The sequence below is a fragment of the Salvia miltiorrhiza genome, chromosome 3 (genome assembly GCF_028751815.1).
Source record: "Salvia miltiorrhiza cultivar Shanhuang (shh) chromosome 3, IMPLAD_Smil_shh, whole genome shotgun sequence".
Classification (NCBI taxonomy): Eukaryota; Viridiplantae; Streptophyta; class Magnoliopsida; order Lamiales; family Lamiaceae; genus Salvia; species Salvia miltiorrhiza.
The window spans coordinates 9,898,296-9,911,068 of NC_080389.1; the positions used below are offsets into that span (position 1 = coordinate 9,898,296).

A 12,773-nucleotide genomic window follows, 5' to 3' on the forward strand; every position below is an offset into this window, starting at 1 on the left:
AATGCTCTCATCCGAACACTCAAAGTGAAAAAACACTCAGTCAATAGAAATTCTAATATTTTCCAAGTGGTGAAGCTATTATTTGTGAATTCTCTCATCCGAACGTTTAAAGGTATGTCATTTTACGTTTGAAATGTAATTTAAGTTGGTTATTGCTTATTTTCAATGTTTTGTTTTATCCTATATGCTTATGCGAATTATTAGCATATTATAGCATACTATGATTTAAAGCTACGTTTGAAGGAAATACATGTGAATTAGAGCACATTCTATCATGTTTTAAAGTATTAATTAGTAATTATTACTTACATTTTAGTTCTATACATATATCTTGCTACATAACTCATGTTAATATGCTCGAAAATCATGTGTCCGCCCGGACAAGTGTCCTTGAAAATGTGTCCGGCCGTGTGTAATTATATATTATGTAATACACGGCCGAACACATTTCCTCGGAAATTTCCCCGGGCGGACAGATGCTTTTCGAGTGTATTAACATGTTATATGTTGTATTTTTACATTTTATTCCCTTTACATCATATATTTATTTATTTATTATTTTTTCTGTAGATGAATGAATATGGGAGATACTTTTTGGTTAATTATGGAGGTGGCTTCAATGGTTATGAGCACATCGGCGGCTCTTCAAAGAGTTTGCATATTTTCGAAGACACAATGGCCACTACGGTGTACATGATAAATCACCTGATGTTGGAGAATTCATTGAGCACTAATTACAGCTTGTATTATTTGACGAAGGGATTAAATGGCAGGGTATACAGTAAAAATCTTCTTGCCGATGACAATGATTTGCTTCAGTTGCTGGTGTCCCAGCCACATTTTCCTGAGATTTATGTTGTCGAAGACGATTATAGTGGAGGAGTGTATGTTCCTTCGTTCGATCTCCCTCAATCTTCCGGGTATGTAGGTGAATCCAGTGCAACATTCGAAGGTGGGGACGGATTGGAAGCAATCCAAAGATATGCTTATTTAGACCTATCAGCCGGAGATTCACCGGCGCAAGAAATTGTTGAACCGTCGGTCACTTGGGGTAATGATCAGTCAACGGGTTGGCCTTCATGGGATGAGCCAAATCCGTACCATTATGATCACCTAACAACTGATCGTTGTTGGGGTCCAGCTGATGATCAATATACGTACGCGCATCAGTTTGTGGAGAATGCTGGTAATGTAGATGAAGATTATGTTCCATCGTCTGAAGCCGAGACTGATACAAGCGCCTCTGAAGACTTGTCGGAGCCAGAGAACGAGAGAAGGGCGGGGATTGAATATGAAGGTTGGCAGAATTTGTAGATCGATGACGATGATGACGAACAGGTTCCTGGAGCAGATGAACTAACTAATTGGTTAGTTCCGGTTATCCCGTTGGACGCTGCAGCGGCACTTGTGGATATTGAAGATTATCAGCTACTGCTTCGGGAGTTGTCAAAGAATATGTATTTCAATAGCAAAGATGATCTGATCGTTGCAATCGGTCTGTGGAACATGAAGCAGGGCAAGGAATTTTCTGTCACCAAATCAGACAGCAGACGAATTTACTTCAAATGCAAGCATTCAGATACGTTCCCCTTCAAGCTCCATGCATCGTCACAAGATGGAGCCATTTGGGGAGTGTATAAGTTCACCAATGAGCACTCATGCGACGGTGAGCTAGGGCGCGTAGCGCGAATAAAGGCCCCCGCAAAAGTCGTCTGTAACACCCCGCCTATTTATATTAAGTTTAGAATTTATTTTAAGAGTAGATTAAATGATTTATGCCGGAAGATAAAATGAATTTATTTTAATTTCAAAAAAAAAATGATTTACAAAAGCACTTATAAATTTAGTTATTAAATTTATATGTATTGCATATTTATTTAATTTAGCATTCAAGCATTTTCACGAGCTTCTACTTAGCAAACCCTGAGGAATTATTACAGTTCCAATAATTCAATCCTGAGGGATTTTAATTATCAATCCTCACTCAACTCACTTACACTCATACCTCCCATCAGCCGCCCTACACCTATTCAAGCAGCCCAAAATTCAGACTTTATGCCATGCTTGGCAGAGGCAATCAAATGCCCCATTTTCAACCTCCAATCTCATCCCCAAGTCAAATATTGCAGGCAAATCTCCATCAAATCTCCATCAAATCTCATCCCGTCAAATATTTCAGCCCAGCTGCCCTATTCACAACCCATGCTGCTACACTACTCATCAATCCATTCAACTGTTAACTCATTTTTTTTCTTTAAATGATCTTTCCTCATTCACAATCATCTTTACCCAGCTGCAAGAATTCATACGGTAAAGTTCTCTCTTCAACTCAATTTTTTCTCAACTATGTAAACCAACTCACACACACTCAATAATCAGTCATTCATTTCACAAAGAAGATAATCACCGATTACATAGACATAGACATAGACATAATTTGATTTGCATATCATACACATATGCATTTTCTGCAAATTGCTAATCAAAGCTTTTTAAAGGGAATAAGCTATCTTTTACATGTATATGTTGAGTGTATGCTTGCTGTGGTGAGAGTCGAGTCAGGGGAGAGAGGGAAGGCGGCGGTCAGCGGTGGCTCCGAGCTGCTGTCTGGCCGGAGCGCGTAGAGAGAGAGAGAATGAAGCCGAGGGTGCGTGTGTTCTGTTGGCTGGGTCGGAGCTCGGCGGCGGCGGCAGCGGCCTGGCAGCTGCTGTCTGTCGAAGCCAGTGAGGGAGAGAGAGATGGGGCGGAGGCGGCGGCGTGTGTGGCGTCGTCGCTGCCGGAAATTTAAGGTAGGGTCGATCTAGAGTTTAGGGATCTAGGGCCCCAGTGGGATTTAGAGAGAGAGGAAGGTTAGGAGGGAAGTGAGGTGATTTAGGGCTTGGGTTTGGGCGAGCGGCGGCGGGGTGGTTTCAATGCCGCTGCGGCCGCCGGATTTCAGAGGGAGTCGGCGGCCTGAGGTGGTGCGTCGTGTGTGTATTCCGTGGGAGAGGGACGAGAGAGAGAGGTCAGAGGGTGGCGTGGCGTTGACCGGGGTTCCCCGCGGTTGCTGCTGCGCCGGAGGAGGGCCGGCGTTGGCCGGAGATGATGGAGAAGGGGTGGGGAGCTGGGCGACTGTGTGGGGGTGTGCGTGTGTTGTGAGAGGTGTGTGTGTGTGCGTGAGTTGTTTAAAAAAGAAGAAGGGGAGAAAATAGAGTTGGGGGTTTGGGCTTTGTTTGGGCCGAGTGTTTGGGCCGAGTGTTTGGGCCGGGTATTAATTAGTTTTGGGCTGCATTTTTTTTATTTGCTTGGGCCGATTTTAATTTGAATGTTGGGCCTTTGTTTTAAATTTTAATGGGCCGATTTTTATGAGTTTTGGGCCGAGTCAGTTGGGTCATTTTCAAATTTTAGCTGGGCCCTTATTTATTTAAAATTTTGGGCTGCCTTCTATTAATTTATTTGAGCTATACTAATTTAATTAATTTGACTATCATTAGTTTGATTAATTATTTTAAAGAATAATTTGCATAATAATATTACATTATTATTATGTGCATATGTTAAGTGTGAGTACTTATTATATGATTAAGCCTGAAATAAATTTGCATATGCATTTTTGCAAATAAAAGTACTCATGATTTAAATTGATTTTCATTAAATCCAATTACCCAAGAAAATTGAGTAAGGATATTGTTGGTGTCCTTAGCTCAGCAATTTAGTTTTCAATTATTATCTATTAAATTTCGAAAACCCGGCGTGATGAATCATAGTAGTTAAGTGCACCCACTAAGACTTTAAGATTAGATTCATGAGACCTATTAAGATTATAGATTTCTTGTAGGCTTTGTGGATCGTGAGGATTAGCACTGCTATACCGATTCAGAGTTAAGATTAAACGACATGCATTGTCTAATCAGGTGGGCTTATTTTCCAAATGTATGATTTAGCTATTGAGCTTAAATGTTTCAATGAAATGAAAACTGTTTATCCGATAAAATATTTTGTGCACTCTGCTCTGTTTAAGGCTCGCAACAATGAATCGATCGAGGTTCTCTCTTGACCTAACACGTTATTTGAGAATTGTGTACACCTATTAGCTGACTCGGTGGGTTGATCTCCATTCGGGCACTAATCATGTATGAGGCGTTATAAGGGTGCTCGACGGGATGTGTTCCGGAGCATTTGGTCCCAAATGGGAACTTGACTGGGTTACGCCCTCAGTTCAAGTAAGCAGGAGTAATGGATCTGTCGGTGGCTAAAAGGTCCGAGATCACAGCGAGTAACGGAAAGGGAGTGTGACAATTGCGCGCAATATAATAAAATGTTTTAACATGCTTAGAAGTTCTTTCAATTTAAAACCTTCTAAGTCATGTCATGTATAATTGGATAAACTGCTCTTATGATTATGAAATGTTTATAAAATTCTAGCCCACTAAGTACATTAGTACTTAGCCCAAAATTACTTTCAAATGTTTTCAGGTTGATTGGTCGGTGCTGACGGGGCAGAGCTGAGGCTAGGGTTCAACTCCGTATTTTGTCTTCCGCTGTTGCATTAGCTCTTATTTGTCTTATGTTTCTCTATCTTAAAAACTTTTATGTTAAATTCTGAATTATGTTTCTTATCGAGCTTAGACTCTCAACTCTAGCACTATGTTATTTAATATTGGTTATCAGAAGCATGAAACCAAACTTGTGATCCTAAGATTTAGAATGTTATTAATTGATTATTATCAGTTGATTTATGTCTTTCTTCACTCAAAGGGCGTTGCCCGACTTCTTATCCTATTATTTGAATTTCACAAGGTCATTCCCTTGTTCATTTCTATGATTTTAGTCGCACCCCGATTATAGTTTATTCCTTCAAGAATTGGGGTGTGACAGAATGGTATCAGAGCATAAGTTTTCTTTCATGTCTCTGATAACCGTAAGCTTCTAATGTCGAGTCTAGAATAGTTCCTCTAGGCTTCTAAGAAAATTTGTTGACCCTCAGCTCGCCGTCACACTGCCGCAACAAAAGGTACGACTTAAAAATTTCAATGATTTTAAATGCTTTCAAAGTTTTTAAGAAGTGCGCGCTTTCAATGTATGATGTTATATGAATTGCTTATTGCTTTCATATTGTTATTTTGAGCCTTTAACTCATATAACCAATGTATGTATGTATGTCGTGTTTGGGACTACCCGAGCCCTTAACGAATCAATGAATTTATGGTCGAGTTAGATTTCATTAATCTTTCCGGCTTAAGAAAAATTTTATGAAAGGGGCATTTATTGTCCATATGTTTAAAGGTTTCAAAAGAAACAAATGATTAAATGAATGAAAAGTTTTATGTTATCGTGTTAGGTCCACTGCCTGTACGATATGAATGATGAGTCTCTTACAAACCGTTTGAGTACTACCCAAGGATACTTTAGAAATGTTAGTCGTGAAAGCTCCGCTTGATCGATTTAAGTAAGGAATGATAAGATAGCAACGTTTAACATAGATATGTTACAACGTAGAAGAAATGTCGTGAGATTAAGGTTTCACTTAAGTTATTCCACTTAAGTTTAGATTAGTTTCCACGTAGAACTAGTCTTTCACATGGTTACACTATAGAAGCGATATATCTCGTGTATATCTATATATGTATGTATGTATGTATGTATGCCGAATGAGTCTCTTCGTCTGCTGATTCTCGTCCGTCAATCAGAATGGAAGGTGCACCAAGAGGACGTGGTAGAGGGCGCGGACGTGGCCGTGGGCGCGGTAGGGGATTTGTACCCGAAGAGCCTATTCCACAAGTAGCACCAAATCGCACAGCCGAGGAAAAGTTTCGCAAGGAAAAACCTCCAACGTTTGATGGATTGGGCGAACCTGCGGATGCCGAGAAATGGGTTAGGGCAATAGAACGGATCTTCAACTACATCCGTTGTGATGATGAGGATAAAGTGGCATGCGCAACTTATCAGTTGGTGGACGAAGCTGACTTTTGGTGGGAGTCAGTGAGGCGGACTATGACTGACGAACAGTGGGAGAATTTCACATGGGAAGAATTCAAGGCTGAATTGTATGAGAAGTATATACCAGGATGTTACCGACAGAAGAAACAGAATGAGTTTTGGAATCTGAGACAGAAAACGGGAACTGTGACTGAGTACGACAGGGCCTTCAACCAGCTATCAAGATATGCTTCGACTTTGGTGGACAGTGATGAGAAACGCGCAGAGAAGTTCAGAAACGGATTTCGTCACGAGATAGCGATTTCCCTAGCAAGTCAAGGGGGTCTCACCTACGCGCAGACATTAAGCAGAGCCCTCACTATTGAGTCATTGTTGCCAAGGGAAAAAGGAAAATTCCCCGGACAGTCTGAATTTGTACCATCTCAAGATGGTAGTAAGGGAAAGAGAAAATGGAATGAAGGAACTGGTGGAAACATTGGAAATGGGAAGAAACCATGGGTGGCGAATCAAAATCAGAACCAACATCAAAATCCACACCCTCAAGCAATGGTTCAAACTCCTTGCCCAAAGTGTCAAAAACTCCACCCGGGAGAATGTCTGAAAGGAATGAACGTCTGCTATAACTGCGGGGAGGCCGGGCATTATGTCTCGACATGCCCAAAGAAGGGAGGAGGAGCACCCCAACAACAAAATCCGGGAAACCAACAGCGACAAAACCAAGGTCCTAGAGGAAATCAGGGGCAACCACAATACGCTAGGGCCTATGCCATAAACCAACACCAAGCAGCAGGAGATCACAGAAACCTGGCAGGTACGATTAATGTTTTCGACATGTCGATTATAGCTCTATTCAATACTGGAGTATCCTATTCTTTCATTTCATATGCTGCTTGTAAAATATTAGAATTGACGCCACAATCGTCCGTAACTACGTTAGAAGTTAGTACAACTGACGATGAAAGACTGCTACTAAGGACGTCACCGCGAACTCAGAGCTCGATATAGGCGCCGAAACATTTAGACATACTTACATATTATTCCTATGATAGAATTTGACGTAATCCTCGAATTGGTTGACTTACTCAAGTCAGCGCCACGATACTTTTTAACAAGAGAATGATCCCTCTTCAATCTTTAGGAGAGGACGAGACAACCTTCCACGACATAACGACGCACCAGATTTTGAGGAAAATTTTCTAGTTGCTAAACGATGTCGCGCTGTTAGGGAATTGAGTACATATATGATTTAGTGCCGCATAAGAGTTGAGTGGAATGAAAGTCTAGTATCCAAACTAGATGACCCAGATATGCGATTTCGAGGACGAAATTTTTATAAGGAGGGAGGAATGTAACACCCCGCCTATTTATATTAAGTTTAGAATTTATTTTAAGAGTAGATTAAATGATTTATGCCGGAAGATAAAATGAATTTATTTTAATTTCAAAAAAAAAAATGATTTACAAAAGCACTTATAAATTTAGTTATTAAATTTATATGTATTGCATATTTATTTAATTTAGCATTCAAGCATTTTCACGAGCTTCTACTTAGCAAACCCTGAGGAATTATTACAGTTCCAATAATTCAATCCTGAGGGATTTTAATTATCAATCCTCACTCAACTCACTTACACTCATACCTCCCATCAGCCGCCCTACACCTATTCAAGCAGCCCAAAATTCAGACTTTATGCCATGCTTGGCAGAGGCAATCAAATGCCCCATTTTCAACCTCCAATCTCATCCCCAAGTCAAATATTGCAGGCAAATCTCCATCAAATCTCCATCAAATCTCATCCCGTCAAATATTTCAGCCCAGCTGCCCTATTCACAACCCATGCTGCTACACTACTCATCAATCCATTCAACTGTTAACTCATTTTTTTTCTTTAAATGATCTTTCCTCATTCACAATCATCTTTACCCAGCTGCAAGAATTCATACGGTAAAGTTCTCTCTTCAACTCAATTTTTTCTCAACTATGTAAACCAACTCACACACACTCAATAATCAGTCATTCATTTCACAAAGAAGATAATCACCGATTACATAGACATAGACATAGACATAATTTGATTTGCATATCATACACATATGCATTTTCTGCAAATTGCTAATCAAAGCTTTTTAAAGGGAATAAGCTATCTTTTACATGTATATGTTGAGTGTATGCTTGCTGTGGTGAGAGTCGAGTCAGGGGAGAGAGGGAAGGCGGCGGTCAGCGGTGGCTCCGAGCTGCTGTCTGGTCGGAGCGCGTAGAGAGAGAGAGAATGAAGCCGAGGGTGCGTGTGTTCTGTTGGCTGGGTCGGAGCTCGGCGGCGGCGGCAGCGGCCTGGCAGCTGCTGTCTGTCGAAGCCAGTGAGGGAGAGAGAGATGGGGCGGAGGCGGCGGCGTGTGTGGCGTCGTCGCTACCGGAAATTTAAGGTAGGGTCGATCTAGAGTTTGGGGATCTAGGGCCCCAGTGGGATTTAGAGAGAGAGGAAGGTTAGGAGGGAAGTGAGGTGATTTAGGGCTTGGGTTTGGGCGAGCGGCGGCGGCGGTGGTTTCAATGCCGCTGCGGCCGCCGGATTTCAGAGGGAGTCGGCGGCCTGAGGTGGTGCGTCGTGTGTGTATTCCGTGGGAGAGGGACGAGAGAGAGAGGTCAGAGGGTGGCGTGGCGTTGACCGGGGTTCCCCGCGGTTGCTGCTGCGCCGGAGGAGGGCCGGCGTTGGCCGGAGATGAGGGAGAAGGGGTGGGGAGCTGGGCGACTGTGTGGGGGTGTGCGTGTGTTGTGAGAGGTGTGTGTGTGTGCGTGAGTTGTTTAAAAAAGAAGAAGGGGAGAAAATAGAGTTGGGGGTTTGGGCTTTGTTTGGGCCGAGTGTTTGGGCCGAGTGTTTGGGCCGGGTATTAATTAGTTTTGGGCTGCATTTTTTTTATTTGCTTGGGCCGATTTTAATTTGAATGTTGGGCCTTTGTTTTAAATTTTAATGGGCCGATTTTTATGAGTTTTGGGCCGAGTCAGTTGGGCCATTTTCAAATTTTAGCTGGGCCCTTATTTATTTAAAATTTTGGGCTGCCTTCTATTAATTTATTTGAGCTATACTAATTTAATTAATTTGACTATCATTAGTTTGATTAATTATTTTAAAGAATAATTTGCATAATAATATTACATTATTATTATGTGCATATGTTAAGTGTGATTACTTATTATATGATTAAGCCTGAAATAAATTTGCATATGCATTTTTGCAAATAAAAGTACTCATGATTTAAATTGATTTTCATTAAATCCAATTACCCAAGAAAATTGAGTAAGGATATTGTTGGTGTCCTTAGCTCAGCAATTTAGTTTTCAATTATTATCTATTAAATTTCGAAAACCCGGCGTGATGAATCATAGTAGTTAAGTGCACCCACTAAGACTTTAAGATTAGATTCATGAGACCTATTAAGATTATAGATTTCTTGTAGGCTTTGTGGATCGTGAGGATTAGCACTGCTATACCGATTCAGAGTTAAGATTAAACGACAGGCATTGTCTAATCAGGTGGGCTTATTTTCCAAATGTATGATTTAACTATTGAGCTTAAATGTTTCAATGAAATGAAAACTGTTTATCCGATAAAATATTTTGTGCACTCTGCTCTGTTTAAGGCTCGCAACAATGAATCGATCGAGGTTCTCTCTTGACCTAACACGTTATTTGAGAATTGTGTACACCTATTAGCTGACTCGGTGGGTTGATCTCCATTCGGGCACTAATCATGTATGAGGCGTTATAAGGGTGCTCGACGGGATGTGTTCCGGAGCATTTGGTCCCAAATGGGAACTTGACTGGGTTACGCCCTCAGTTCAAGTAAGCAGGAGTAATGGATCTGTCGGTGGCTAAAAGGTCCGAGATCACAGCGAGTAACGGAAAGGGAGTGTGACAATTGCGCGCAATATAATAAAATGTTTTAACATGCTTAGAAGTTCTTTCAATTTAAAACCTTCTAAGTCATGTCATGTATAATTGGATAAACTGCTCTTATGATTATGAAATGTTTATAAAATTCTAGCCCACTAAGTACATTAGTACTTAGCCCAAAATTACTTTCAAATGTTTTCAGGTTGATTGGTCGGTGCTGACGGGGCAGAGCTGAGGCTAGAGTTCAACTCCGTATTTTGTCTTTCGCTGTTGCATTAGCTCTTATTTGTCTTATGTTTCTCTATCTTAAAAACTTTTATGTTAAATTCTGAATTATGTTTCTTATCGAGCTTAGACTCTCAACTCTAGCACTATGTTATTTAATATTGGTTATCAGAAGCATGAAACCAAACTTGTGATCCTAAGATTTAGAATGTTATTAATTGATTATTATCAGTTGATTTATGTCTTTCTTCACTCAAAGGGCGTTGCCCGACTTCTTATCCTATTATTTGAATTTCACAAGGTCATTCCCTTGTTCATTTCTATGATTTTAGTCGCACCCCGATTATAGTTTATTCCTTCAAGAATTGGGGTGTGACAGAAGCAACATATTTAGCACAGAAAATACACGACGACTGCGAGATCTTGAAGCCGAAGGCCATCCAGCTGGAGCTGCGACGTGAGTTTGGCGTACAGATCAAGTACGATGTTGCATTGCGAACCCGTAATCGAGCGACTGAGATGGTTTATGGTCGACATGATCAGTCCTTCGAGATGCTGCCCAAGTACTTATACATGTTGAGACAATCCAATCCTGGTTCGATGGTGGAGTGGGAAGTTGACGATGATGGCCGATTCAAACACTTATTTGTTGCTCTTGCAGCTTCGGCTACCCCTTTCATGTTCAGCTTACGACCAGTGATTGTCGTCGACGGCACACACTTGAAGGGCAAGAATAGGGGTATTTTGTTTGTTGCAGTGACGAAGGACGGCAACGATAGTTTGTTCCCACTCGCGTATGGTGTTGGCCCGAAAGAGAACGATGAATCGTGGACTTATTTCATGTCACGCATTCGACCTGTTTATGGCCAAGCCAATCCACTTTTGATTGTCTCTGATCAACATATCTCCATTGCCAATGCTATCAGGAATGAGTTACCAAATGCCACCCACGGCCTATGTTACTACCATTTGCAAAATAACCTGAAGCATTACGGTAAGGCAGTGGTCGAGGTGTATCGACAAGCTGCATTTGTGTACGAGAAGTCCGACTTCACTAGGGCTATGAACGCCCTGAAGGTTATGAAGAGAGCCGCGTACGATAAACTAATGGGGATTGGGCCGAAAAAGTGGGCTCGTTCGATGTGTCCTATGCTTGTGCGACGCTACAGTTTTATGACATCAAATGCTGCTGAAGCTTTTAATTCCAGATTGTTGTGGGCAAGAAGACTTCCTATCTGCTCGATGTTAGAGGCAATCAGAATTGTTATTGAGAAATGGTTCAGCGAGCGACTAAGGGCTGCACAACAAATCGAGCAAGGCTTGACTGCTGAGGCCGGTAAAAGGGTAGCTATTGAAGTCCAAAAAAGTCGTCGATACACTGCACAAAGGTTGAGTGGCATGAAGTATAAGGTGCAAACTGCTGACAGAAGCTTTAAGGTGGATTTGGAGAAGAAAAAATGCGAATGTTGAGTATTGCAACTAGACCAACTGCCCTGTTCTCATTCAATCGCTGCAATAAGGTACGAGCATTATTTCTAAGGCGGGTTCAGTGAAATGTAAATATGTTCTAATGTTCGTTATATGAATACTGTCGGAGTTTGTTTGTTTTTATAGTGAGGCCGGTGATACGATCGCGGAGTATGTAGACTCGTACTACATGAACAAATTTCTTATCGATACTTACTCTCGCGAAGTTAATAATCTCCCGCTGAGACGCCAGTGGTTGGTTCCCGAGCACATCGCTGAGCAGGTTGTATTACCTCTGATTGTAAAAGGTCAATTGGGGCGCCCAAAAGAAGGTAGACATCGAGGTGGTGGTGAAGGCAGCAGCACACAAGCAGATGAGTCTTCAAGCATCAGGCGTCGTAAACCAAAGAAGTGCAGCATCTGCCATGAAGAAGGACACAGCAAGAGAACGTGCGCTGGCAGGGCGACTGAGCCCAGGGAGTAGTGGTTTGTATTTGTGTGTTGTAACAGTTAATGATATTGATTGAATTATCTTATTATTCGATAAGCTGAAATGATTAACTGGAAATAAAGTTCGTTGAATAACCAAATAGAACCACACATGAATGTAACAATATACAACACTATGTAAAACCAAGTCTACTGCATCGGGCCTTCCAAGTTTCACACAACGAAAATATAGATCTAGCAATCTTGCTCCTATATGCCCTCACATTGCTATTACCCACTCAATGGATGGAGAGCCAGATATCAGTCGTTCAGCATACATGCAGATGAAAGGCCCGCAGCTGACAGCGTCCTGCTGCTGAAACTGAACCTCCGCTGGAGCAAACTCCGCCGTCATAATTGGCCACCTCTCCTTTGCCACTGTCGAATCAATGGATTTGTTGTCTAGCCACTTCGACAACTGAAGGACAACTGGCAACAATCTCAGTAAAGGTAGTAGGTCACCATATCGAGCCCTTTGATTTTGAACACTAAGATTGTGGAATACTGGGTCATAGACCTCGCAAACGGCTTCTCCTAACCGAATCCGACATAGGATAAAATGGTGGCCAATTATGACTGGCATGAGAACCTATGACAAACCATAATGAATTGATAAGAAACAACGATAAAGCACAAATGACTAATGACAAATAATTGTTTAACTGATTACCTGTGTGGCATCCATCCATCCTATTTGACCAGGAGGAAGTTCATGGCCCCGAAGTGCTTTTCCACGTACAGCGCAGATCCAGTCTATCTCAGGCTCCCAACCATCAGCCATTGT

General features: G+C 41.6%; 1 protein-coding gene across 1 annotated transcript; it reads left to right on the forward strand.

Moving 5' to 3' along the window:
* Positions 1 to 10,552: 10,552 nt before the first annotated feature.
* On the forward strand, positions 10,553 to 11,503 carry LOC131018293 (uncharacterized). Its single transcript, XM_057947019.1, has one exon. It carries the CDS (start codon positions 10,553 to 10,555, stop codon positions 11,501 to 11,503), a length of 951 nt encoding a protein of 316 aa, XP_057803002.1.
* Positions 11,504 to 12,773: the final 1,270 nt, after the last annotated feature.

Coding starts and splice junctions, on each gene's coding strand:
- LOC131018293 (XM_057947019.1), top strand. CDS start 10,553: ATGGTTTATGGTCGACATGATCAGTCCTTCGAGATGCTGCCCAAGTAC.